This window comes from Dipodomys spectabilis, unplaced genomic scaffold, assembly GCF_019054845.1.
Source record: "Dipodomys spectabilis isolate Male_0828 unplaced genomic scaffold, ASM1905484v1 ptg000098l, whole genome shotgun sequence".
Taxonomy (NCBI): Eukaryota; Metazoa; Chordata; class Mammalia; order Rodentia; family Heteromyidae; genus Dipodomys; species Dipodomys spectabilis.
Genome location: NW_024870775.1, coordinates 5,638,724 through 5,666,631, shown reverse-complemented (window position 1 = coordinate 5,666,631; position 27,908 = coordinate 5,638,724). Strand labels below are relative to the sequence as shown.

At 53.4% G+C, this 27,908-nt stretch overlaps 1 protein-coding gene across 7 annotated transcripts in view; it reads left to right on the top strand.

Annotated features, from left to right (window-relative positions):
• The window catches only part of Cux1 (cut like homeobox 1), a 256,975-nt gene that overhangs the window by 202,119 nt on the left and 26,948 nt on the right, over nucleotides 1-27,908 (top strand). For 4 of the 7 annotated variants that reach the window (XM_042686504.1, XM_042686503.1, XM_042686507.1 and 1 more), the window contains exons 16-23: nucleotides 383-448; nucleotides 1,476-1,577; nucleotides 2,611-3,440; nucleotides 5,488-5,653; nucleotides 6,114-6,170; nucleotides 19,853-20,155; nucleotides 23,203-23,391; nucleotides 25,639-25,903. The exons of 2 other annotated variants lie outside the window; for them this stretch is intronic. In XM_042686504.1, the coding sequence (XP_042542438.1) occupies nucleotides 383-448; nucleotides 1,476-1,577; nucleotides 2,611-3,440; nucleotides 5,488-5,653; nucleotides 6,114-6,170; nucleotides 19,853-20,155; nucleotides 23,203-23,391; nucleotides 25,639-25,903 (1,978 nt within the window). The remainder of the gene's footprint in view (nucleotides 1-382; nucleotides 449-1,475; nucleotides 1,578-2,610; nucleotides 3,441-5,487; nucleotides 5,654-6,113; nucleotides 6,171-19,852; nucleotides 20,156-23,202; nucleotides 23,392-25,638; nucleotides 25,904-27,908) is intronic. One more of the 7 variants, XM_042686505.1, reaches the window with a different exon arrangement.

Genomic DNA, 27,908 nt, shown 5'->3' with positions numbered 1-27,908 from the left:
CCATAGTGCAGAGGCTGAGGCCACAGCCACTCCTGGGCAGGAACTTCCGGCAGCCACATTTGCAGCCCCCTGAAATTTAGGCTCAGATAGAGGGAGAAGGGAAGATTGGCGCAGAGCGCACAGAGCAATTCCTGGCCATGTTGACTAAATTGAATGTCTCTGGATGATTACTGTAAGCTCCGTGCTTGGCTGGCCATGATGGCTTGGGGCAGCTGTCCCAGCTCTGCCCTCGTGGCATCTCCTACAGGAGGTTGGCCAGGGAAGGGCGTCTCAGAACTCTCTGGTTGCTCCGAGTTGCGCAGGAAGCCCTCAGCCCTTTCTTTAGCGAAGTCACGCCCCCTCCCCTGATTGTTTTGTTCTTACCACACTTGTTTTTCAACAGAGAATCCAGGCCAGAGCCTGAACAGACTATTTCAGGAAGTACCGAAACGAAGAAATGGGTCTGAAGGTATGTCTCAGGCAGGTGTTTTCCTTTGCAGTCAGTCAGCTAGGGAAGAGAAGCATGTCCTTAGCCAGGCATTTGGGTTAAAATGTGCAGTATGGTTCTGGCCTGGAACCTGATGGAAAAACAGAGCTAGTAAGTATAAAACAAAGTAGGGGGTCCCGGGTGCCCAGTCCCTTCCTCCTGAGCTGCCTGTGCTCTCCTGAGCCCAGGTGGAGACTGGAGAGGCAGCCGGCCCCACACCCAGCCCCATGCCCTGCCCCTCCGCCCCTCCTCAGGAGCAAGCCACCACCTCACAGTTGTGCTCTGAGAAAAGTCAGGTGACAGCATCAAAGCAGATCCTGCTGCTTCCTCCAACTTTTAACCCTGAAATCTGTCGAGAGGTCCACGGAGGGGCCAGATTCCAGACAGAACCGGTTCTCCATGGGACTTGGCAAGCCAGCCCCCACCATGCCCCTCAGAAGGCGTCTTTAATGGGGCCTCGTCCCTGTGGTATCCTTGTTTTTAAATGGTTTCATGTGGCGCTTCCTATGGAGTAAGGTAGTGAACGATTAAGAGATCTGGCCAGCTTCCAGAAAGATCTGGGCCCGAGTAGCTTCAGGCGGCTGCACGTGAGGCCGCTCTGCAGAGCGCCAACCCTGTGACCGGAAGAATGGATTCACGTCCTTGAGGGTTCTGCGGGCTTCCGCTCCTCCAACATGAAATTCCCAGCTAGGCCCACAAGGGTGGAAGTTCACCTGCCGCTCCAAACCACTGATCCGTGATCAGCCTCAGCCCTTTAGCCTCCTTCTTCCCAGGTGTCCCGAGCCAGAGCAGTTGCAGGCAAGGCTTTTAAATGGCCTGAGGCACAGCGCCTTTGGGTCCCCACCCAGGGGCCACAGAGCGAATGTGAGAGACGGGGTCCCTCCGGCTGTGAGGCGGGCCCGGCAGGGCACCTCCACCCGGGGCCCTGGGTCAGAATGCTGTGTTGATGCGGTGTGAGTGGTGGCGCCAGGCGTGGGTCTGATGGCTCGGCCATGTCTTCTCCCCACAGGAAACATCACTACCCGGATCCGAGCCTCCGACACTGGCTCTGACGACGCCATCAAATCTATCCTGGAACAGGCCAAGCGGGAGCTGCAAGTGCAGAAAACCGGTACGGCTTCCACCGCAGCCGCTGGCCCTAACGTCATTAAGACAATTGTCAGGAGTGTTCTGGTCAGCGGTAATTACATTTTTTTTAAATGGTAGTGAGCCGAGAGGAGCGGCTTTGTGACGTGCATGGCTGACAGTACCGTTCCCTAGCCTCAGCTCAAGGACCCTCCTACTCCCCCTCATAGAACCTTCCTAATCTACGTTAGCAGGTGGTTTGGCTTTTGTTATTTGGTTATTAGTGATTCCTGACCAAATGCAACTGGAAAAAAAGAAAAACAAAGAAACACAATGAGCAGAAAATGAACCTGTAAACTGGGTGTGGTAGCACATGCCTTATAATCCTTGTTTCAGCAAGAGGCTTGTGAGTTCCAGGCCAGCCTGGGGTCCACGGTGAGACTGTCCCAAAGACCAAAAAGAAAGCTTTCACTATGTGACAGAGTTGCTGGTCCAAGCACAGATCAGCAGCTTTGATGGGGAGATGTCCACTTTCTGGATGGACGGTAGGCCCATCTGAATTCTTCCTCATGGAAGGACCCTCCATTCCCACTTCTTAGATAAGACTGAGAAGCCCCTTAGGATACAATGCAGGGGACCCTGCCTGCTCTCCAGGCAGGAAGCCCTGATCCCCAGAGCATCCCCACCCCCCTCCTGCCGGGCCGGACCCCCGCAGCCATCGCTGCTCAGCTGGGGCCGCTGCTGGCAATGGATCCATCTGCCTTCACACCACTTGTCCCAGGGTGAGTTCCGTGTTCCCTTCCGGGCCGGAACGGGGCCAGGCACTGTCCTCTGTCTTCCTGCTCGGTGGCCAGAGGACAGATGTCAGCGTCTGGCTCTTCCTAACAGCATCAGCATCAAAGCCATCCACCAATCTCTCAAGTCCAGTGCCCTCCCCTCTAGACAGCCACTGCCATCTTGAGCAGGAATGGCCAGTGTCTGCACGGGCCGTGGGAGTGGGGTGGTGTGTGGCAGACTAGGGAGGCAAAGCTGGGCTCGGCAGTCCCCCCACAGTCTCACCCTGTGTTTGTTCCACACAGCCGAGCCAGTCCAACCGTCTTCCGCATCTAGCAGTGGGAACTCTGACGACGCCATCCGCTCCATCCTGCAACAGGCCCGCCGGGAAATGGAGGCCCAGCAGGCCGCTCTGGACCCTGCCTTAAAGCCAGCACCACTGTCCCAGCCTGACCTCGCCCTCCTCACCCCCAAGCTCCTGTCCACCTCCCCTATGTCCTCTGTGTCCAGTTACTCGCCTCTCGCCATCTCCCTGAAGAAAACCGCCACGGCCCCCGAGGCCAGCACCTCTGCACTGCCCAGCACTCCCGCCCTCAAGAAGGAGGCCCCCGACGTGCCGGGCCTGGACCCCCAGGGCACAGCTGACACCACACAGGGGGTCCTGAGGCAGGTGAAGAGCGAGCTGGGCCGCAGCGGGGCCTGGAAGGACCCTTGGTGGAGCCCCATGCAGTCTGAGCGGAGGAACCCTGCCTCTGCCGAAGACGCCAAGGCCGAGGAGCCAGCAGGCGGGAAGGACAAAGCTGGTGGCGGACAGCTGAGGGCCGAGCGTGGGCAGCTCCAGGGCCCCGTGGCCGCCGAGTACTGGAAGGAGTGGCCCAGTGCTGAGTCCCCGTACTCACAGAGCTCGGAACTGAGCCTCACCGGAGCAAGCCGCAGCGAGACACCCCAGAACAGCCCTCTGCCTTCCTCCCCGATTGTGCCCCTGGCTAAGCCTGCCAAACCTTCAGTGCCCCCACTGACGCCCGAGCAGTACGAGGTGTACATGTACCAGGAGGTGGACACCATCGAGCTTACCCGGCAGGTGAAGGAGAAGCTGGCCAAGAACGGCATCTGCCAGAGGATCTTTGGGGAGAAGGTAAGGGGCTCTCCTCTCTCACGGAATCTACCCTCACCATATTGCCGGGGCTGCCCCAGACATTCCTGCACATCATGACAAGACCCTCACTTACAGTGCATCGAGGCCCCCTTGGTCAGGAAGGCAGGGGAAGGTGAGGTGGGGCAGTCTACACAGCTCAGGAGGCAGAGGTAGGAGGATGGAGATTCAAGGCCAGCCTAGGCAAAAGGATGACCCCTCCCTAAAAAAATAAAGCAAGAAGGGCTGGGTGAACTGGTAGAATGTTTTCTTAGCACAAGGCCCTGAGATCAAATCCCACTAATACCAAATTTTAAAAATGCTGGGCACCAGTCAGCCTAGCTACTCTAGAAGCTGAGATCTGAACATTTCAGTTCAAGGCCAGCCTGGGCAGGCCGGTGAGGCTCTTATCTCCAATGAAGCACCAAAATGCCAAACTTGGAGCTGTGGTTCAAGTAGTGGAGCCACCAGCCTTGAGCAAACTAATGATCAGGGATTGGCTGGGAAGGTGACTCAGTGGTAGAGTGCCTGCCTAGCATGCATGAAGCCCTGGGTGCGATTTCTCAGTACCACATAAACAGAAAGAGCCAGAAGTGGTGCTGTGGCTCAAGTAATAAAGTACTAGACTTGAGCACAGAGAGGTTCAGGGATGGTGCCCAGGCCCTGAGATCAAGCCCCAGGACAGGCAACAGGCATGAGAGAACTACAAAAAGCACATTTGTTCTTTTCTCATCCAAGTTTGTGGGCAAAGCGCCATGCTGGGAACACCTACTGCCTCGGCCCCTGGGAGCATGCTCAAGTCCGCCCTATTTCCCTGTCCCCTTCTGGCTCAGGAAAGTGTAATACTTCATGCATGAGCTTCCAGACCTTTCTGTTCTTGGCACTCCCTTGGTGACAGATTCTGGATAATAGGATTTACAGGGCCTGTGAAGCCTAAAATAAACATAACGGCCTGGTATCATTCTAGACAAAGGAGTGGCCTGCTGAAAAAAGCCTCCTGCCTTGGCCTGCCCCTTGCCCAGCCCCACCTGCAGCCCCAGGTCCCACCCTATGGGTGCTGTGCCTGTGAGATCTTTGTCCTGATTTTGCAGAAGGTGATAAGGGTGCATAGAAATGAGGATGAGAACTTTAAGTCCCTTGAGATTTCTAGCAGCGTTGTAAAAATATCATTTGAGAACATTTAAATAGACATTTGTACCCAGGCCTTAAATTTAGCAGACTTAATAACATTGAACTTGTTTGGCCCTGAGTACAGTTTATTCTGGAACTTGAGAACTTTTCTGGGTGATGGGATGCAGCCCCTAAATATCTCCGGGCTGCATGTGTGTCCAGGGTGGGGTGTTGGCGCCCATACATATGGATGGCCATATGGAAGACCTGCCGAGGACGTAAGGCCTGTCAATCATCTGCAGTGAAGCCCCACCCACCCAGGCGCTGCCCCTCCCCTCACGCTGGGTCCCTCCCCTCCCCCCCCCATGATGAGTGGCCATGATCACAGAGTGCCCATGGCTCAGCATCATTAGAGGAGGCCACATCCTGCCTGCATCCCCCTCCTGCCTCTTGAGGGGTTCTGGAACTAGCACCCCATCCTCTTACCTCACCACCCAAGCACAAGATGTTTTCCCTGCTGTTCGGTAGGCATCTGAGTGAGCACCATTCCTCCCTGGATGAGACCCCTGCCCTTCCTTTCTTTCCCTTGAGCCGGGCCTCTGAGATAGCTGGATCCCATGCTGGGTTGTCGGGCCCCCCCAGTGAGCTGCAGGGGTAGAGCTGGTTTTCTGCCAAGGGCCATTTGGATCCTCACATCCTGGGCCTACAGATAGACAGGCTTGAGAGCAGCCAGTGAGAGGAAGATGTGTCTGTCCGGTCGTGTACAGAATGATCCAGAGGGCTTTGCGGTTCCCACCACCAAGGCTGACCCCCGAAAATGGCTCTGCCCATCAGGCTGAGCTGTGATCTCACATGTGTTCTCCCCCGCCCCCCCTCACCCCCCTCGGCCTCATGTCCCTATGTGGCACTGACAGCCTCGTGTCTCTACTCACCACTCCAGGTGCTTGGCCTGTCCCAGGGCAGTGTCAGTGACATGCTGTCTCGCCCAAAGCCGTGGAGTAAGCTGACCCAGAAAGGCCGAGAGCCCTTCATCCGGATGCAGCTGTGGCTGAACGGCGAGCTGGGCCAGGGAGTGCTGCCCGTGCAGGGCCAGCAGCAAGGACCAGGTGAGGGCAAGGGCCATAACCATCTTAGCCAGGAATTGAGGAGGGCGTCCCCAGCCATGGGGTGGGGGGGCAGGAACAAGAAGGGATCCCCTGCCCCCCAGCAGTCAGCTGTTCTGGAGTGCAAGAACTTCTCCCTTTAAACCTGTGGCCAAAGCACTGACTTGAAATTTTAAAACTGAGAAGCCTGTGCCTGGCTAATTTTATAAGCAGCAGAAAATGAGTTACCAATTAAGAAAATGCTGTTTGTACATAAATATAAGTAAAAGTCAAGTAGCTAAATCAGGAAGTCAGGAAGGAAGCCAGCCACAGGCACAGAGTGAATGTCACAGGCAGTGGCTCCTGGTGGCTCCCAGCCCCGGGCCCCTGGCCCAGGGCCCCCATCCTGAGGTCCCCACCCTTCCTGTGTGCAGATGACTGCTCTGTGCCTGTCACCCCGTAACTCTGCCTTCCTCTTCCCCAGCCCTCCACTCCGTGACGTCACTGCAGGACCCCCTTCAGCCAGGCTGCGTGAGCTCAGGTGAGCTTCTGTGAAATGCCTTGCTGCTTGTGCAGCCTCTTCCCTCAGGTCAGGACTGGGGACTTGAAGGTCCAGACTCAGGTCTGGATTTGAGGAGCTGGGAGATACTCCCATCTCTCATTTGGAGAGTGTCAAGTCGTCAATGCAGTCATGTGAGAAATGACCTTCAGGGATTCGCTTTCTCCACTACAGAATGACCTTGAGATCCGTTCAACTTGTGTGGAATAGTTGGTTTCTTTTCACCACTGCATAATGTTCCACAGTATGGGTGCAGGACAGTTTGTGTTACTGCTCACTTAAGAGTAAAAAGAAATGCCAGATCTGGTGGTACATGCCTGTAATCCCAACTTCTTGGGTGACAGAGTTAGGAGGATTGCCATTCAAGCCCAGAGAAAAAAGCTAGCAAGGCTCTATCATCTCTAAGACAAGACAAGCCATGGAGGTATATGCCTGTAATCTTGGTTCAAGGCTGACCCGGGCAAAAATTACAAGACCCTGGATCAAAAATAACTAAAGCAGGGGCTGGGAAGGTGGCTCAGTGGTAGAGCACTTGCCTTGCATGCATGAGGCCCTGGGTTCGATTCCTTAGCACCACATAAGCAAAAAAGACAAAAGCCGGAAGTGGCGCTGTGGCTCAAGTGGTAGAGCGCTAGCCTTGAGCTGAAGAGCTGAGGGACAGCGCCCAGGCCCAGAGTTCAGGCCCCACGACTGGACCAAAAAAATAATAATAATAAAAAAAAATAACTAAAGCACAGAACAGCTGATGGTGTGGCTCATGAGGTAGAGTGCAAAACCCAGTACCATCAAAAACAAAGAAAAGCAAGAAGAAAGAAGTGTGTCTTCCATACAAAACTGGGTCCCTCACAGGGCTAGCCAGAGCCGGTCCCCAAGGGGAGGCCCCAGTACTCACTGGACCCCTCATCCTGTGCTGCTTTGTAGATGTGGGCCCTGCAGAGCAGGCACCCTTGGAGCAAGAGAGCAGGTGGTGTGGAGTTTGAGGAGAGGGGAGGGACTGAGCAGGTGGGGAGGAGCCACCTGCCATTGGCCTCTGAAAGCAACGGGTCTGTGGCCATTGGCCTCGGGGAGCCGGCAGGTCTCTGGCAGGGCCTGAAGCCCAGGTGCTGGGGCACCATGTGCTCTGCTGCCGACAGCCACCGCTCCCAGCCCCTCCCGCCTCTCCCCACTTCTCACGCTGAGCCCACAGATGGAGGCAGCTTTTCTCTCCTAGCTTTAGGAACAGCCAGCATGGTGAACGCTCTTTTTTTTTCCTTTCTCTATTTTTCTAAACATGTTGATTAATCTCCCTATCCCACTGATTCATTGAAAACACAAACAAAGCTAAGTGAGGAGCCCGAAGCCCGCCAGCTTGCGGGAAGGTTTGTTAACGAGGGGCCACATGTGCGGGGAGGGGAACAGCTGGGCAGCCTCAGCGGCTGCAGCAGCGGCTGCTACCGGAGCCCAAACGCATACAGACACAGCCAGAGCACAGCAGCGCCATCACCGCCTGGGATTCTAGTAGGTCCTAGGTGTTCTTGTTTGGGTTTACCCAAAATGGGGGACTGAAGGCCATAGCCACTCTCCAGCAGGGGGAGCCACAGTCAGCTCACATTCAGGACATGGAGGGCGAGGAGCAGGTGGAACCGTCGGGCTGGGCGTAAGTGGGCATCCGAGGGAGGGTCAGCCTGGCTTCTCACTCTCATGGGAAAGTGGGGCCCTGGGACTCCTGCTAGCATCTGCTGCCCATCAGAGGCTGAACCAGCCTGATGGGACGAGGCTGGCACTTGTGAATCAACGCAATACCTCTGTCCTTGGGAAGGTGTGGTCTTCCTGGAGAAGTGGTGATACTGTAACAGAGAGCCCAGCCCAGGCAAAAGCACAAGACCCCAGCTGAAAAGCAAACTAAGAGCAAGAGGACTGAGGCATGGTAACATGGTCCAGGGCCTGCCTAGCAAGCATAAGTCCCTGGGATCAATCCCCAGAACTCACCAGACAGTTTATGCAGAGGCGACAAACCATCTCTCCCTGTGTCACCCCAGCAAAAAGCCCCAGGTGTCAGTGCTCATGCCTGTCACCCCAGCTACTCGGGAGGATCTGAGGATTGCAGTACAAAGCCAGCCCAGGCCCGAAAGTTCTTGAGACTCTTTGCTCCAGTTAACCAGCAAAAAGCCAGAAGAATAGTAGCCTTGAGCAAAAAAAGCTCAGGAACAGCACCCAGGCCCTAAGTTCAAGCCATAGGATTGGCACAGATAAAAAGTTGGAAGTGGAATTGTAGTTCAAGCAGTAAAACACCAGCCTTGAGCAAGAAAGCCAAGCAAGAGCAAGAGGCCCTGTGTTCAAGCCCCAGTACCACCCAACCTCCTGCTGTCAGTGAGCAATAGGAGAATCAATAACAATGAATATGAAGAGAGATGAAACAGTATTTCTTGTATAGGAACAAATAAAGGGTTTTATATCATATGGAGGTAGAGCTGTGTTTCTGGACCAGGAAGGACAGACAGTCCAGGCTCCTCACCAGAGATGGGCCGGGGTGGAGAGGGGGGTGGGGAGGTGACCACCTGAGACCAGAGTGGGGGGTCCTCTTGTGACATTCCTTTATCAGGTATTGTTTCCAGAGAGTTCCTGAAAGTTAAGCTAAGCTAGCAGTGCATAAATTTAAGATTTAGAAGTAAAGTTGTTTCATAATGTATTTAGAGGTTTTGAATGTGTTTCATAAATCTTTGGGACGAATGACTAGGGGATATTTCTAGAATCTTCCTTGACAGCTTTTTAAAAAGAAAAGAAAAAGGAGCTTTCATCATTGCTCCCCTAAAGGCAGAGAAAGAAGCCTTGGGTCCTGAGACTCCAGTGATTCTGATCTCCTCCTGTGGCAGCCACCACAGCACCCAACCCTGGGGCCCAGGGCAGGATTGGGGTGGGGGGACCCCTCCCCTCAGTTTGCCTGAAGCCACCAGGTGGGTGAGGGAGGTGATCTCAGCCCTGACTAGGTTGGCTCCCCAACCATGGTGAGACAGCTCAGAGCCTGAATCCAGACCTCTCCGTGGGGAACACCATCTTTGGGGGAACCTGTCTTCAGGGACAGGCTGTGGGGCCTCTGGGCTTTGTTGCCATGGTGACACGCTGGAAGCCTAAGGGCCCCTCCCCGTCTTTCTGCCCAGCTCCCGGCCCCTGAGCATCTCTGGCCTCACCAGGGAGGGGAGGCAGGCAAGGCTGGCACATGGAGTGAGGCAGGGCCCAGGTATAAAGGGCGGATACTCAAGGCTGGGTGGTCCCCGGCCCACCTGGGCGGCTGTGCGTGGAGACACGGTTTCAGATGGTCTCAGGCTCCGCTGCCTCAACCTACCCAACAGTGGCAGTATCTGAGGGTGAAGGGCTGACAAAATCCGGTTTTGTGTTCGGTTCTGCTTTTTTTTTTTTTTTTTGGAAGTAGAGAATAAACCTACAGCCTTGGGGCTGGGAAGGTGGCCCAGTGGTAGAGCGCTTGCCTTGCATGCCTGAGGCCCTGGGTTCGATTTCTCAGCACCACATAAGAAAAAGAAAAAAGCCGGAAGTGGCGCTGTGGCTCAAGTGGTAGAGCGCTAGCCTTGAGCTGAAGAGCTGAGGGACAGCGCCCAGGCCCAGAGTTCAGACCCCATGACCGGACCAAAAAAGAAGAAGAAAAACCTACAGCCTTGTACCCGAGGGGCTGGTGCTCTTATGAACCGTACCCCCAGCCCTTTTCTTCCCTTTAGTTATTTCTCAGGTAGGGTCTCATGCTTTTTCCTGGGCTGGCCTTGGGCCACCCATCTTCCTGCCCCTGAGATAACAGCTTAGCCTGTATGCTTGTTCTTTGAGATGAGGTCTGACAAACTTTTGGCCTGGCCTGGCCTGGCCTGGCCTGGCCCCAGACCCAGGCTCCACTGTCTCCATCTGCCAAGTAGCTGGGATTACAGGCATGTGCCACAGCATCCAACCCAGGAATGAGCTCTGGGGGACCTGGGGCCCTGTCATCCTTCCCTGTGTATCTTTGAGCAGCTCTTTTGTTTTTTGTTGTTTTTCCTTTTCGTATATATTAGTCATACAAAGGGTTTCGTTGTATAGTTCCATAAATTTCTCTGATCCAATTGACCCCTCTATTGCTATCTATGCCCCTCCCTTTTAAACAGTAGTGAGCAGGTTTCATTAGTCTGTTTCCACGCATGGGTGTGAAGTGCTTTGGTGGTGCTCCTGCCTCGAGCTGTGTGAAGGCATGCATGTGGGTGAGCTGGCAGCGCACTGGGTAGATAGGATCTACTAAGCATTACTTGATCCTTTATTCTTTCTCATGTTGAAATTCATTTCCCGTGCCTGCTTCCTCGGTGGGATTAATCTTTTGGCCTCTAGAGAAGTGGGGGGGGGGGAGCCTACAGGAGGAGGAGAGGGGCGCAGGAGGCCTTCCCCAATGTTCCCTTGATCACCTACAGCTAGGGCTTGCCTGTGCCCTGACCAGGGGCTGTGATGTGAGAGCACTGTGCCTGGTGCCGGCCCCTTCCCTGCTTGGTGGCTGTACAAGCGGAAGGGTGGCCAGGCCCCTCCGGTTGAAAACAAAACTCACAGCATTTCCACCAAACAGCAGTCACAGCAGCAGCAGCTTCTAAGTTGAAGGCCCCAGGCCCCGGGTCCCTGCTTGTCCATCAGCAGGGAGCCGGCAGCCGCCTTGGGGAGAGCACTGTGACCGGCCCTGCTATGGGTGCTCCAAGCTCATCCCTCCTGCCATCCCTGCCAGAGCTTTGGCCAGAGCCACCATCACCAGAGCCATGTGCCTTTGCCTTTTTGCTTTTTTTGTGGCAGTACTGGGGCTTGAACTCAGGGCCTGAATGCTGTCCCTTAAGCTTTTCCATTCAAAGACTGGCACTGTACCACTTAAGCCAGTTCTTCCAGCTTTTTTGGTGGCTAATTGGAGATAGAGTCTCAAAGACTTTCCTGCCCAATCCTCAGATCTCAGCCTCCTATGTAGCTGGAATTACAGGCATGAGCCACCAGCTCCAGGCCTATGTATCTTTTTCCATTAGGAACTGGGCTCTAAATTCAGGTTGCATCTGAATGGGCCGATGTTGGGTTTGTCTTTCACACAAAGGCCAGAACAAGCCTGTCATTTGGGACCTAAATAAAACAGCCAGACTGTCTCTGTAGCAACTTTCCTGTTAGGGAAGACTAGAATTGGGACATTTGATTTGATAAGAAAGTGTGTTGGGTAACTGGGCCGCAGCCTGTAGCCTGGAGGCTGATGGGTGAGGACCAAGGGGCCCAAGGGAGACGGCTTCTGCCCCACCTGGCGAGAATCCCTCATGCAATCAGAGAGGAACCAGAGCACCCCTGAAATAGCACTAGGGCACACACAGACATAGGCTCTGGGAGTTTTGTAGGAAAAGAAAAATCCACCCTGAGTGCCTGGAGCTGGGTTTGTGGAGGGACTCCCCAGGGGCCGAGGAGAGATGTTATAATCAATTACCACATCATAACACTGATGTGTGATAATTACTGAGTGTTTCTCCTGAGATAGTGCAGCATTTGGCGGTGATGCGGCTCCTTCATGGTCCACTGCCTGATTAATATGCAAATAATAGGCTGATTGCATGATGAATGCCGAGAACGAGTGCGCTGATAACGGGAGCACTGGAGCGGGGAGATGATAAATTACTTTTACTGACTGTCCTGTATTAAGTACCCTTTCTCCACAATTTCACCACAAATTAAGTAAAGCAGTACCGAGAGATTAGGTGGGTATGTAAAATAACGTGCCGTGGTAGCTTTCCTGGTTTCCTCACCTATAAGGAAAAGGTAACCTGCTCCCTTGTTAGGGCCAGGGTGGTTCACCCACCTGGGCCATGGCTGCCCTGGACAACCAGAGTGGAGACCCCGCTCCCCGAAGCAGGGTTGGCAGGATGCAGGCTCCTCTGGTTGCCCCCTCCACACACAAATGATGCTGCTGCTCCCCGGGCGCCCAGGGGCAAGCAGGGCTTCAGAGCAGCAGGCCTAGATAGATAAGGAAATAACTCTTTAAGACCAATTTGTAAAGGCTAAGCATAGTAGTACATGTCTTTAATCCCATACTGAGAGAGAGACTGAAGCAGGTAGGATATTGAGTTGTAGGCCAACCTGGGTTACACATAGTGAGACTCTTATTAAGAAGGGAGGGAGAGAGGACAAAGACAAGCTTTCTAACTCCTTGGACTCTCAGGAGTCTGGGAAACCAATTCTGCTGTTACTTGGCAGTGTGTCCTTCTGCCAAGTAGGACTTGGACAGGTTTGTCCCGAGCCAGCAATGAACCCTGGAAAAAGAGGAGACACATGTTCATGCACATACTCATGCTCACTCAGTGATTAGTGATTAATCTTTGATTACAGCAATTTAACTGGGGGGGAGGGTCTGGTGATACATAGATGGTTGGTCTAGCATGCATTGGCCCCCAGCACAGGCCACGCAGGTGCAAAGACACTGTGGGGAGCTCTTCTGAACATACTGTTTCTAAAGGAGTACAGAGCAGAGGAAAAGCCAGAACAAGGCCAGGCTCAAGCCCCTGCAGCGGGGGACACGGGGACACCTCACACCCAGTGTCGCTGCCGGACTCTGACTTCCACACTTGAGTCCAAGTCTCAGTAGGGTCTTCACTCTTCCTTAATGGCTTATCAGACAAAGAGAAAATGAGGCCCACAGGAAAGCAGGCTGGAACCCCAAATTCCTCAACGTAGCAAGCTAAGAATATATTCCCTGGCGACTCCCAGAGCACCTCAAGTCAGCCCGTAACTCCCAAGACATGGGGCGGGGGGGGAGGGGGGGGGGGAGAAGAGGGACAGGGAGCTGACTACACAGCGGTCCCAGGTCCCCATCGTCCCTTCTCCAGGCCGGAGCACCCTCTCCTCCCCCACCCAAGCGCAGATGCCCTGTCCTTGCCCCATGGGTTTGTCCTGTGGCGTGCTTCGCAGTGGGCCCCCACCATGGGCTCCAGCTGGGCACTGGCACAGCTCCATCTCCCCGCGCTGCCGCCTGGCGCTCACAAGAGTGCGCCTCAGCTCAGGTTAGATCACACTGCTTTAGTAAGTTCTGGGGGTTTATTGTTCTGTTTGGATAGTCCGAAGAGTTCCTTAGGCCAGTTTTGACACATGCATGCACACACACCAGCACCACCTATATACTGAGATCTTAGCAAATGTGTGTGTGTGTGTGTGTGTGTGTGTGTGTGTGTGTGTAGAAGAGAATATTAATACAAATATTGCTCTTCCATTCCTCCACCCTCACTGGGCCCGCCCAAGCTCCCCTACCCACCCTGGCATTTTTCCCCACCTCTCCAACTCCTTGTTCCTCATACTTGGCAGGTTTGCAGGTGTGGTGCTGGGCACGGCCTGGTGTGGGTCTACTGCTCTTGTGTAGTGGGGCCTTCAGAGGGGAGCAGACTATGGGACCTTGGGAAGTACCCAATGGCTTCAGACACAGGGGCCCCTTGGCAGATAGTGAGCAGTTTTGAGCCAGGCACCAGTAGCTCACACCTGTAAACCTACCTGCTCAGGAGGTTGAGAGCTGAGGATCCTAGGTTGAAGCCAGCCGAGGCAGAAGAGTGCATGAGAGTTTTTTTGTTTGTTTGTTTGTTTGCCAGTCCTGGGGCTTGAACTCAGGGCCTGGGCATGGTCCCTGAGCTGCTTTTCTCAAGGTTAGTACTGTACCACTTGAGGCACAGTACCATTTCTGGCTTTTTCTGTTTCTGTGATGCTGAGGAATCAAACGTAGGGCTTCATGCATGCTAGGCAAGCACTCTACCACTAAGCCACATTCCTAGCCCCTCCATGAGACCTTATTTCCCATGAACCACATAGTTGTGGGGCTCTGACCCCAGGAGACAAAGCCCTGGGTCATAGCAGCCAGTTCACCTATGAATCGTTTGTGTGGATAGATTGGAGCCCCCTCCCCCAGGCTGGGGGGGGGGTGTGTGTGACCACCACAATCTGCCCACCCAACTCAGCCGGGAAACTCTCCAAGGAGCATTCCCTCTCTTGTATTTTCTGAATCTGTTGGCACTATGGCCTAGAAAGGCCCTCATAGCCCTGCAAGGCTGCCAGAGCTCCTTAGGTCACTGCCATCCCTTAACTGTTGAGCCTTTGCCCCACACACTCCGTGCCCTCCTACCTCCATCCATCCTGAGAATTACTGGAACCTTCCAGCTTGGCATGGGCTCCATGCCTCAACTCCAGCCAGAATGAAAAGCACTCCGTCAGGCCGGCCGCCAGTGAAGCGGTGTTTGGGTTCTTGTCATAATGTCGCCGAGCACCCTGTCATATTGTTTCAGCCACTTGTCCTTCCGAAAGCACAGTTCGCCTTATGGCATGCCAGCAGTAAAAATGTCACTTACAATAATTACTTTTTGGTAGAAATGCTTGCTGACTTCCTACCTTCAAGCTGTTTTTTACACGGTGGGGAGATAATAAGAAATGACTTTATCCTGACTGCTCAAATGAACACTAAATGGAATTTGGGTTATTATTGCCCCAATAGAGGGCTGGGTATGGAAATTACAGCCAGGCACCCGATAAACTACAGAGAGATTTGTCTTGGCAGATTGTGGCGGGCACACACTGCCTACTGGCTTCTACAGAAAACTAAAGGCCACTGTTGTTTGCCTGCTGTTTCTGAAGTATTTTCGTAATCCTTTTATGGGCTCCTGAATGCTTTGTGTGTCGCACAGGCCTTGACTCACTGTCTTTGCCTCTGTGCATCCTAAACTGCGCTCCTCTTAGGCAAGATCCGGCCCTGTGCAGGAAAAATGTCCGCATGGTCCACCCTCTAAACCTGCGGGTCTCCTGAGCTGAATCCTGCAGGCAGCAGACTCCTTGAAAGCAACATTTTAAATCTGGTTTCTCCAGTCTCTCATGCCTAGCAGAGTGCATATAACACAGTGAGGGCTTTGAAATGTGTGGACGAGGGAGGACTGGATGGATGGATGGGTGGGTGGGTGGATGGATGGATAAATGGATGTGTAGATGATAGAGGTTGGATGGATGAAGGATTTGTGGATGGGTGGATAGACAGATGAGTGGGTGGATGGACAGATAGTTGGATGACCAGATGGATGGATGGATGGATGGATGGATGGGTGGTTGGGTGGGTGGATGGATGGATGGATGGGTAGACGAATGGTAGATGGGTGGGTAGATGATGGATGAATGGTTGGATGGACAGATAGTCATGATGGGATGGACAGATGGATGGATGGAGCAAACAGACATGTTGTAGTTGTTAGCAGACTGCCTTGAATCTGTTACTTCCCATGCAGTGCACACCGCCATTCCCTCGCTTAGCCCTTCAGTGTCGGTTCAGGAGCGTGTGCAGGCTTCCCTCCCTGCTTCTAACACTCAGCTCTGTCTCAGCCGCACTTTACTCGCCAAGCTCCTCGCGTGCCCGGCTGTCATGTCACCCTACTGCTGATGCCACATAGGCTGTTGTATGAACAAACTACCATTCGAGCTGCTCCTATTTCCATTTGGGGGCTTTTCCATGTGGCACCCCAATCAATGTTCTGTGCCCAGCGAATAGAGAAGCAATACTGAGCAAAGGCAGCCCCATCCTCAGGTGGGCCTGGCCTGCTCCTCCCTGAACCAGGATTCAAACGCAGACATCCCAAGTGGCCTCCCACCTCCCTTCCCCTTGGCCTTTCCCCCATCTTACCTGGCTGGGCCCTCCTCCCGTGTGGCACCTCCTGGAAATGCCCATCTGCAGAAGTGATCATCAATGGGAGGAGCCCACTGCCTCTCCCCAGGCACCGCCCCAAGGCCCATCCTGTCGCACAGGAGTGCCAGCCCCAGCTGCATGGGCCACCTCCACTGTTCTCAGGGCCTGAGACGACAGAAGGGGCCAAAGAATGAGCGGAATGGCCCGCCTCCGTTCACTCCTTGCATTGACTCTTCCTAAGTAAGGTTTCGTTAAAATATAATTTATAAGGGGCTGGGAAGGTGGCTCAGTGGTAGAGCACTTGCCTTGCATGCATGAGGCCCTGGGTTCGATTCCTCAACACCACATAAGCAAAAAGAAAAAAGCCGGAAGTGGCGCTGTGGCTCAAGTGGTAGAGCGCTAGCCTTGAGCTGAAGAGCTGAGGGACAGCGCCCAGGCCCAGAGTTCAGACCCCACGACCGGACCCCCCCCCCCAAAAAAAAAAAAAAATATATATATATATGTAATTTATAAGCAGTGGAAATCCCATTGCACTAATAGAACTGTTTTACGGCGGGTTTGTGCGGTTTTTTTTTTTTTTCTTTTTTTCTTTTTTTGTCAGTTGTGAGACCTGAACTCTGGGCCTGGGTGCTGTCCCTCAGCTCTTCAGCTCAAGACTAGCACTCTACCACTTGAGCCACAGCATCACATACAGCTTTTTCTGCTTATGTAGTGCTGAGGAATCAAACCCAGGGCCTCATACATGCAAGGCAAGCACTCTACCACTGAGCCACCTTGTGCAGCTGGGTTTGTGCAGGGTTTTTTTTTAAATCTTATTCAGACCTGGGAAGGTGGCTCAGTGGTAGAGTACTGGCCTTGCATGCGTGAGGCCCTGGGTTCAATTCCTCAGCACCACATAAACAGCCTTAAGCTGAAGAGCGAAGGGACAGCACCCAGGCTCAGAGTTCAGGCCCCATGATCGACAACAACAAAAATAATCTTATTCAGTCTTTTTATAAAAATAATTATCAAGACTTTTGACAATCATGAATAACAGCCAGGCTGGGGGGTGGGGGGCATACCTTGTGATCCCAGTGGCTAAAGAAGATCATGAATGTAACGCTTACCTTAAAAAATAAGTACACTTGGGCTGGGAATGTGGCTTAGTAGTAGGGTGCATGCCTAGCATGCATGAAGCCCTAGGTTCCATTCCTCAATACCACATAAACAGGAAAAGCTACAAGTGGCGCTGTGGCTCAAGTGGTAGTGCTAGCCTTGATCACAGAGAGGCTCAGGGACAGTGCCCAGGCCCTGAGTTCAAGCCCCAGGATTGGAAAAAAAATAATAATAAATACATTGACACAGTGCCTCAAGTCTGGAGACAAAGCACAATGTCAAGGTTCAAGGCTAGCCTGAGCAAAAAGAATTTCTCAAGACTCCATCCCAATGCCTGACTGAGCCTGCTGGCACATGTCTGTTATCTACCCATAGGGAAGCATAAGTGGGCAATCACAGCTGGGCCCAGGCATAAAGCAAGACCCCAACTCCTAAACAACCAATGCATAATTGGTTGCTGTAGATGTGGCTCAAGTGGTAGAGCACCTCTCTTGCAAGCATAAGGCCTTGAGTTCCAGGCCCAGTATCCCTTCCCCTCCCCCCCCCCCCCCCCCCCCACACACAACAAGTCACACAGGCCTCATGGTCCTCACTGCTCTGAGCCTGGGAAGGGCTCCCTGGCTGCTTGCTGCCAGGTGTGGCACTTTGTGAAGGCAGCCGTTCAAAACCACGCTCCAACATCTAGTCCATCTTCTTGTCCACACCTCATCAGAACTGTGGGTGTGTTCTGTGGCCTGGGGCCACAGAGGCACCTGTCTCCAGGGGTGCCTGCAGACCCCCGCCAGCCCAGCACCTCCTAGCCTCCACATGCCCCAACCTCAGGGACCAGGTGGGTTTGATGGCAGGCATCTGCCAGTGTGGCAATTCCAGTTCTCTCTACCCAGGCTCTTCCCAGCCAAAACACAGGAGAGGGTCCCTGGTTGGGGGGAGGAGGGGTGGTGCACAGCCACCCCAGTTATTCAGGAAGACTAGGGTGGCAAGAGGCACCCACACAAAACCAGGAAGTGAGAATGCAAGCAGCTCCATGCGGTTTATTAGCCCAGCGACCATGATTTTGACCTTGCCGTGGGTTAAAGGACACAAACCTGAGACGCAGTGTTTATCACGTGGGAAATTCATGCCATCCTTGACAGGCGACGCTGAGCAAGATGAATGATCTGCCGGCTCAGCCCCTCGCATGGGTGAATCGGGGCGAATTTACAGAACCGCTCCTCGCTACCTCTGATTCCAAAACGACATTTGCTGGGGTTCAGATCCAGTTGTCTGCTGACCCGGGGGTGACAGAGGGAAGAAATCCGATTTACAGGAATCATATTGCCTTTGAGATTGATACAACCATTGCTGCCTCTTACGCCCAGCCTCTTTTACATCTATCACAAAGCACTTGGGTTGGTTTTTAACCTGATTTTGCTGGCTGACAACACAGCTGGCCATGATGGTGCCGGTTGAATTGCGGTCGTTTTATTTATTTGCGCTACAGTTCTCTCTCAGTTCTCATACAAAATCTTTCTCCTCTTTGGAATACATTCACCATGCTCTGGAGTCCAGATCAGGCCCCCAGCAGGGCCTACATAGTAGCTCCATAGATGCCACAGTGAAAGGAAATTCCTTGCTGTTGCATGCTCTCCTGGTTGGGGCAGTGAGCAAGAAGAGACCCTGAGACCTGTCCTTAGTCACTTGTCCTTTTGTGGCTCAGAGCACTTGAAACCTAGCCTTGCCTGTACCCCCTTTATGCCCTTCATTTGTTGGTCTGAGGGCAGAGGGAGAGTGTGCCCTCTCAGTGGGTAGGACCTCAGCACCAAGCCCCTCCTTCTCCTCCTCCTCCTGGATAAACTTCCTTCCTCTGTCATTGGCTACCAGAAAGTGGCCAGTTTTTAGTGATCATTCCCCACTCCCTCCCCCCCACCCCAAACAAATTTAAGCTTGTGCAGTCAGTTTTCACTGGTGATGCTAAAGAGAGTTAGAGGGTGGAGTAGTGCATGTCTGTAATCCTAGCTACTCAAGAGGCAGGGGGTAGGACCTTACTGATAAGGCTAGTCTAGGCAAAAACACAAGCCCTATTCTGAAAAATAAACCTAAAGCCAAAAGGGCTGGTGGCATGGCTCAGGTGGTAGAGTGCCTGCCTGGCAAGGGTAAGGCCCTGGGTTCAAACACAGTACTGAAGAAGAAGAAAAACAGAGTTAGAGGGACCTACTCACCCCGAGGGCAGAGGTGGCATTTCTCACGGGCCATGGTGAGCCCAGTGAGGTACATGGCATTCCTTAGCAGGAACGTGCGGTACCTGGTGGTGACGGTGTCCCAGCCCCCTGTGGTTCTCTTTAGCTGCTGCTGGTACCAGGTACCAGTCCCCCACGCCCCCCCCACTCCCCACCCCCACCGTATCATCTCCCACGCCTCCATGGGCTCTTCCAGGGCAGCAGGCGCAGCTCGGGTTCAAGTGTCTCTGTAACTGTGGCGGCCGCCCGTCACTTGATGACCTGTGCATTCTTTTTTTTTCTGGGAACTATGGATAATTATGTAACTTATCATCTACCCTCAGTCCTTCTGAATTATTAGAATTACAGGGTTTCACTAGATGAAATCATGACAGTGATAACACATGATTCATAGGACATTTTTTTTCTTTTTTTGTAAAATGCACTGATATTAAATCTTAGGAGCCTTTTATTCAAACCTCTAGGTTGTGTGTGTGTGTGTGTGTGTGTGTGTGTGTGTGTGTGCACTTGTTGGTGTTATTTTTGTTCTTCTAATGCAGAAAATTAGAGGTTACTCTCAGTTAAAACTACTCTCAGACAATGCCTGACATCCGTGGCCCGCACACGGGCACTTGTGCGGGAGGCATTTAATTAGCATTTTGTGGAGAAAGTCTGCACTGTGAACTGTTCTCATCCCAGCTCTTCCTGTTTTCCAGAAAGCACTCCGAAGACCTCGGCCAGCTGCAGCCCAGCCCCCGAGTCCCCGATGAGTTCCAGTGAGTCTGTGAAGAGTCTAACGGAGCTGGTCCAGCAGCCCTGTCCCCCCATTGACGCCAGCAAAGACGGCAAAGCCCCAGAGCCCAGTGACCCGCCAGCCTCTGACTCCCAGCCCCCTACCCCGCTGCCTCCCTCCGGACACTCGGCCCTCAGCATCCAGGAGTTGGTGGCCATGTCTCCAGAGCTGGACACCTACGGCATAACCAAGAGGGTCAAGGAAGTGCTGACGGACAACAACCTCGGTGGGTGTCTCCCCGGGGTCCTTGGGGAAGGGACCACAGGCTGAGCCAGCCAGGAGTTGAATCTGGACAGGCTACTTACAAAAATGTGGTCCAGCCCAGCCTGGAGGCTCTCACTCCTAACACTGGCTACTCAGAGGTGGAGATCAGGAGGACTGAAGTTTGAGGCCAGCCTGGAGAAAAAGTTAGAGCCCCATCTCAACAAAACAAGCCAGGCATGGTAGTCCTGCAGGCATCCCAGCTACAGTACAGCTGAAAATAGGAGGATCATAGGCCGAGGCCAAGCCCCAGGCAAACCCCTAGCCCTGTCTGAACAATAAAGCCCAGATGGCTGGAGTGGAGGTCTGTGATCAAGTGCCTGCTTGGTCTATGCAAGGCTTGGGATCGATCCCTAGCCCCAAAAATTAATAGTATTCCAGGGCTGTGAGCACTGAGGGCTCCTAAGGAAGCTAGTGTAGGGGTCCATCCCAGGCCTTCCCCTGGGACTGTTGGAAGATGGCCTATGGTCCAGCACACATCACAAAGTCAAGTCAGCTCAGGGCTGGAACCTTCCCAGCAGAGCCCTGAACCCAAGGCTGACACCAGAGCCAGGCAGTGCCATGGTTTCATGGGAGGCTGAGGGCTACTCCCCAGGCTTCCCCCTCCTTGTGGTATGCAGCAAGCCCTCTGGTAAAGCTGGGGTGATAGTGCTGAGAGCCCCCAGCCCTGTGTGTAGCTGGCACCCTTGCGCTGCCTGGTGAAGCTCTGTTCCCCAGAATACCTCCACAGAACTGGCTTCCTCCCCTGGGCACTGCCTGGCACAGACCACAGCCTTGGCTCTGCCCATAGCGGCTGCTGAGGGTTGTAACCCCGCTGGATGGCAGCCATGGCGAGAATGGGGGTAATCGGCAATTTCGTGTCACACACACACACACACGGAGCCAATGCAAAAGGAAGCTGCCTTCTCAGCTACTGCCCCGCGGGGTGGTGGGGACCCGCACAGGTGGCTGCTGCTCCCCGGGAATAGCTGTGAAGTGCACTCAGCCCGACCCCTCCAACTGGGGACTCAGCTCTGCCCATTTTTGCAATGTGTTCTCCAGAACAGCAAGAAAAAGTAGCCCAGACTTGTGGGCATTTGCAAGGACACTAAGAGCGACCGTGGCTTTGGGTCCCATCTGCTCATCAGTTACGGAGATATGAGGGAGCCCCTGGCGTGAGCCCCTCCTTCCCCGTCCTGTCGCAAGTCCAAGGGAGCAGGCTGGACAGCCCTGCCATGAGGGAGAACACTTCCAAGGCACGGCAAACACGGGCACCTCCTCCTGGCTCTCCTTCATGCTAGAGACGAGGGAGGTTGTGTGCAGAACTTCCCAGTGCTACAACACACCCCTCTGTGATCCCAGGCAGGTCACTTTCCCATGGCAATCAGAAGCAAGAAGGGAATTGGGGACAGAAATCGGTCAAATTCAAACCCCAGTACTGAAAAAGGCCCATGGTAATTCTAGCTGAACTTTGCCGTTCTGGAAAAGTGATTACTTCCAGGTGCTGTGGCTCATGCCTATAATCCTAGCTACTTAGGAGGCTGAGATCTGAAGATCACACTGCAAAGTCATCCTGGACAGGAAAGTCCCTGAGATCTTAATTCCAATTAACCTCCAAAAAGCTGGACATGGAGCTGTGGCTCACATAATAAAGCAGAGCACCAGCCTTGGGGAAAAACCTCAGAGACAGCACCTAGACCTGAGTTCAAGCTCACTACAAGCGCGCACACACACACACTTAGGAAAGAAAAGCAGCTACCTTTCCCTGGGGCCTGCCCTCGGTGGACTTATAGGCACCTGGAGTCCAAGTCTGAGCTGAATCTGGCAGCAGAGACAATGCCAGGGCCCACCGCCATCTCCACTGGGGTTCTGGAGTGTGCGTGGTCTCTGATCCCACTCCTCCTCGTTCAAGCGCTGCCATCAGGTCACACAGATGGTGGTCGTTCTAATGGGTAGCTTTACAAGTGCTGGCCCTCATCCCCACAGTCCAGTGGCTCAGGGAGAGCCTTTCTTTCCAGCCTCTGATGAGCTCTGTGCATCTCCCCAGCCACAGCCCCCATGATGAGCCAAGGCACCAAGGGCCTTGCCCCTGCATGAGACAAGAAAGGACCCAGAGGGTTTGATCCACCAGCTCTATTGAGTTCTGGGCCTCAGCTTCAGGCCAGCCTGCCTTTCAACCCAGCGCAAGAGCCCTCCTCTTTCCCGCTGTGACCCCAGGCCCAGGGCCCTTTCCTCTCAGCAAGACCCGCCGTCTCCCCACTTTTGAGAGGAGACCAGGCAGCCTCTGGTAGAGAGTGCCGCTGCGCCTCATGGCTCACATTGAGGATTTCATTTCAGAGAAGCCTAGGTGGGGTGGGGCAAAGCTCAGCTCAACTCAGCTCACCTGGTGGTTTTTTTTGAAGCGCAGCAGCAGCCTGTCATACGTATGGAAATGGAAAGCCAGCCCTGCACTGCAAAGCTGGTGCTGGCCCCGGAGCTCAGGGATGGGGCAGTGCCACAGGCCCTGGGGTCCAGCCCCGCCCAGCACCACAAAAAAAAGAAAACATTGATGGCTCATACCTGTCACCCTCGCCACTCAGGAGGCTGACATCTGAAGATCAAGATTCAAAGCTAACCCAGGCAGAAAGGTCTATGAGACTCTTACCACCAATTAACAAGTCAAGAACTGAAGCTGTGGCTCCAGTGGTAGAGCCCTTATCCTGAGCAGAAAAATCTCAAGGACAGTGCCCAGGGCCCTGGGTTCAAACCCCAATATCCATACAAAACAAAATGAAAGAAAACATGTTTGTTCAATAGGCTGCTCTGACCATGAAGGTTAGAATGTGTTTGTGGCTTTAACGAAATATCACTATCCCACAATATTGTGAAATTTGTGTAATCACTTAATCACAATAAAAAAAAATTGCAAAAAAAAGCAACAACAACAAAAAGGCTGCTCTGAGCCAGGCTCCCATTAGCCAGATTCAGGGCTGACCCCTGCTTGTCCTCTTGGGCACCTGGCTGTCACGACCATCCTCTCTGCTTTCCCTCCAGGTCAGCGCCTATTTGGGGAGACCATCCTGGGGCTCACACAAGGCTCTGTGTCCGACCTGCTTGCCCGGCCAAAGCCCTGGCACAAGCTGAGCCTGAAGGGCCGGGAGCCATTCGTCCGCATGCAGCTGTGGCTCAATGACCCCAACAATGTGGAAAAGCTGATGGACATGAAGCGGATGGAGAAGAAAGGTAGTGCCCTGCCCACAGTGCCCTCCATGGCACACTGGCCCTTCTCAGTGAGGAATAAGTGTTGACAGAGGCCTCTGACACATGAGTCGCTAGATTTTAAAGATGTAGGAAACATTTCAAGGGAGAAGGCTATTAACCCAATATGAGCAGATACTCATGGCTCAGATCTGTAATCATAGCTACTCAAGAGGCTGAGATCTGACGATCACGGTTCAAAACCAGCCAGGGCAGAAAAATCTGTGAGACCAGAAAACCGTAAGTGGTGCTGTGGCTGTAAGTGGTAGAGCACTAGCCTTGTGCAAAAGAGGGACAGCACCCAACCCTGAGTTCAAGCCCCAGGATCAATAACAACAAAAAAGCACCTGAGTTTCAACACTCATCCAGACAATAACATTAAAGTGTCCCACCCTGTCAGGAAACGTGCTGCTGCTATGTGCAGGCCTCCCTCAGCCACGAAGTGCCCCTGAGCAACCCTGTCCTGTCATTCTTCAGGACAGAGGACACCATTTCCTGCTGGGCCACCCAGCCGCTCTGCAGGGTTCCCCAGGCTCCTGCTTCCTTCCACACAGGCTCTGGGCGCCATCTTGTGTTTCAAAGAGTTATTGTCTCAGTGGGCCCTGGCCTTCTGCCATCTCAGCTCCCCAAAGTGGCTGTGAGGCCATCTAGCTAGGTGTTCTTCACTAGGCTGTTCCTTCCCTGGCAGGCGACTGCGCAGGCACTGAGCCAGTCTTCCCCCTCGGTGCCCACTCCCAGCCCTTGACCAGGCCATGTGTATTAAATCTCTCAGGTTTTCCTTCTCCATTGTTCCCTAGTCACAGCATGCAATGGCAAGGGAGAGCAGTAATCCCCCAGCAAGTGACCCTCACTTCCTCCAGCGCTAAGGATTAGACAAACAGCTGGCCATTAAGTGTGCAGTGAGCACTTTGTTCTCTGGCATGAGTTGTGCCCATGGCCTGGCCTGGCCTAAAAGTCCTGCACCAGGTCCCAGACAAACGGTTCATTCCTACACTGTGTGCATCCTCTCCTTCCTGAAGCTTCAGCTTCTCCCATAAGCTCTGGTGTTCCATTCCTCCCTATCCTGTCTTCTGCCTTTGTTTCTTCTGTGACCCAACCTGCCCACATTATCTGAAGCTCACATACAGACCCAGCGCAACGTGCATGTATGCACACACACACATACACACACACCAACGTGCACTCACACTCACTTCCTGTATCTCAGCTGGACACACATGGCACTGACTATGGTTTCCATTCTCCCCTGCATTTGCCTGAGTGGCAGCACGGCTCGGGTGCAGCTCTCTAGCCTGCTGTGGCAGGAGGGCCTTAGCATTGTCACTTACAGCCTGCGGTTTCCTCATGGGTAAACTGGGTAACAACTAGGGGTGAACCAGCGCTGCTAACGCAGCTGCACTTGCCAGAACTGGTTCAGAAGGGCCAGGCGTGCTCTTTGGTCCCCAGCATAGCAGGAAAAGAAGATAAAGAACTGGAAAGAGGAGCAAGGAATGTGGCTTGCCTAGCATGCATGAGGTCCTGGGTTTTATTCCTTGGTACAACGTAAACAGAAAAAAGTAATTAAGAATAAATAAAGAACTGAAAAAAATTTCACTCCATAGTCCAAATCGGTCCCCTGGGGAGATGAGTGTGAACAATTCCACTAGAGTGGAGGGGGAATTTTTTTTTTTTTTTTTGTCGGTAATGGGGCTTGAAACTCTGGGCTTGGGAGCTGTCCCTCAGCTCTTCAGCTCAAAGTGAGCACTCTACTGCTTGAGCCACAGCGCCACTTCCCGTTTTCTAGTGGTTTATTGGAGATAAGAGTCTCACGGACTTTCGTGCCTGGGCTGTCTTTGAACCGCAATCCTCAGATCTCAGCCTCCTGAGTAGCTAGGATTACAGGTGTGAGCCACGGCGCCCGGCGGGAGAGTTTTTTAAGATTTTGGTTTTGTGTCACAATGCAGCCCAGGCTGGCCTTGAACTCAGGATCCTCCATCCTCAATATGCCACATGTTGTGTTTCCACATTTCTAAACATTGTCCTGTCCTCTTTCACCTCCTGGCCTATGTTTTTCTGGTCAATCCCTGTCCTCCTCAGCAGTCTGTCCTAGGAAGCCTCCTCGGTGCCCACCCCATGCCCTGCACAGGGACAGGGACAGAGCCAGGGCAGGGGTATAAGGTACCCACTTGGGGAGCAAGGGCATTGGGCTTCTCACACAGCCAGCCCTGACCTCAATGTCTCTCCTCCCTGCAGCCTACATGAAACGGCGGCACAGCTCCGTCAGCGACAGCCAGGCCTGTGAGCCCCCTGCCGTGGGCATCGACTACAGCCAGGGTGCCAGCCCCCAGCCACAGCACCAGCTCAAGAAACCCCGTGTGGTGCTGGCCCCTGAAGAGAAGGAAGCTCTGAAGAGAGCCTATCAGCAGAAGCCATACCCGTCACCAAAAACCATCGAGGAGCTAGCCACCCAGCTCAACTTGAAGACCAGCACCGTCATCAACTGGTTCCACAACTACAGGTAGGCCCTCCCCACCCCTGCCTAGTCCCGCCACATAGCGGCCACCCTCGCCACACCACCGCACATGGACTTGGCCCCTCACAAGTGTTTGTTTAGTGTGTGTGTGTGTGTGTGTGTGTGTGTGTGTGTGTGTGTGTGTCAGTCATGGGGCCTAAACTCTGGGCCTAGGCTCTGTCCCTGAGCTCTTCAGCTCAAGGCTAGCTCTCTACCACTTGAGCCACGGCACCACTACCTGCTTTTTCTGCTTATGTGGTGCTGAGGAGTTGAATCCAGGGCCTCATGCATGCAAGGCAAAGACTCTACCACTGAGCCACCTTCCCAGCCCCAAGTGTTTGTTTTTTGTTTGTCGGTCCTGGGGCTTGAACTCACACACACTGTCCCTGAGCTTTTTGTGCTCAAAACTAGAACTCTTAACATTTGAGCCGCAGCTCTACTTCCAGCTTTTTGCTGGTTAATTGGCAAGAAACTGGCTTCAACCCATGATCCTCAGATCTGAGATTCCAGAGTAGCTAGGATTGCAGGTGTGAGCCACCAGCTGTGCCCTGGTATTAGGCTTCGATCTGAGAGGATTGTGTTTGCACTTCCTTTGTGTTTTCAGTTTTTAGATGAGAGGGTCTCAAGTTTGCCCCAGACAAACTTGGACGAAGATTCACCTATTTTCACATTCACATGGCATTTATAGGCATGTGCCACCAATCTGGCTTGCTTTTTTGTTGTTCTTTTTGTGACAGTCCTGGGGCTTGAACTCAGAGCCTCGGCACTGTCCCTGAGCTTTTTTGCTCAAGGTTAGTACTCTACCACTTAAGCCAAAGCTCCACTTCTGGCTTTTCGGTGATTAACCTGTGATAAGAACCTTGCGGCAGGACTTTCCTGCCCCTGCTGACTTCAAACAGATCCTCAGGTCTCAGCCTCCTGAGTAGCTCGGATAACAGGTGTGAGCCACCAGCCCCTGGCAACTGAATTTGTACCACGTCTCCCCCCTCTTGTCAGCCCAGGCTGCTCCCTGTCCACAGAAAGAGTAGGGAAAAAATGAAGGGAAGGAAGAGAAGATAAATGTGACCACTCCGGCCAGGTCTCGGGCTCACCCACTGTCACCTCCTAGTCAGTGTCTTTACCCGGGTGTCCAGTGAAGTCCTGCGAGGACACTGCACATCCTCAGCCCAGGGGCTGCTGACCTCCTGGGCGTCTCCTGTATCTACACAGGGCGCCCCAGGCCTGGCCTGCTCATGCTCCCTCCCCTTCCCAGTACCGTCTTGTCTTGCTGGCCCCTGGCAGCCACAGTCCTCTCTGTGGAGCTGTCCCTGGTGCATTTAGCACAAATTCAACTGTCCACCCTTGGCAGACAGCAAGGGAGGAGGAGGAGCAGCACAGGACCTGCTCTCAGGCATTAAATGAGTTAAACTCCTAAAGGAGAAAACAACTTTTTTCTCTTATTTTCACAGGGATTAAGCCAGGACAGTTGATGTTATTTTTTTCTGTGCCTGTAGAGCCCTCAGAGAGTAGAACCTGAGGTCAGTTGTTTTTTTGGGGGGGAGGGGGTGTCAGGTCGTGGGGCCTGAACTCTGGGCCTGGGCGCTGTCCCTCAGCTCTTCAGCTCAAGGCTAGCGCTCTACCACTTGAGCCACAGCGCCACTTCCAGCTTTTTTCTTTTTGCTTATGTGGTGCTGAGGAATCGAATCCAGGGCCTCATGCATGCAAGGCAAGCGCTCTACCACTGAGCCACCTTCCCAGCCCTGAGGTCAATTTTTGCACCCATTTAAAAAAAAAAAAATAGAGCCAGGCACTAGAAGCTCACACCTGTAATCCTACTCAGGAAGTTGAGATCTGAGGATAGAGGTTCAAAGCCAGCCCAGACAGAAAAGTCCATGAGGGGCTGGGAATGTGAATATGGCTTAGTGCTAGAGTGCTTGCCTAGCATGCACGAAGCTCTGGGTTTAATTCCTCAGGACCACATACACAGAAAAGGCCGGAAGTAGTGCTGTGGCTCAAGTGGTAGAGTGCTAGC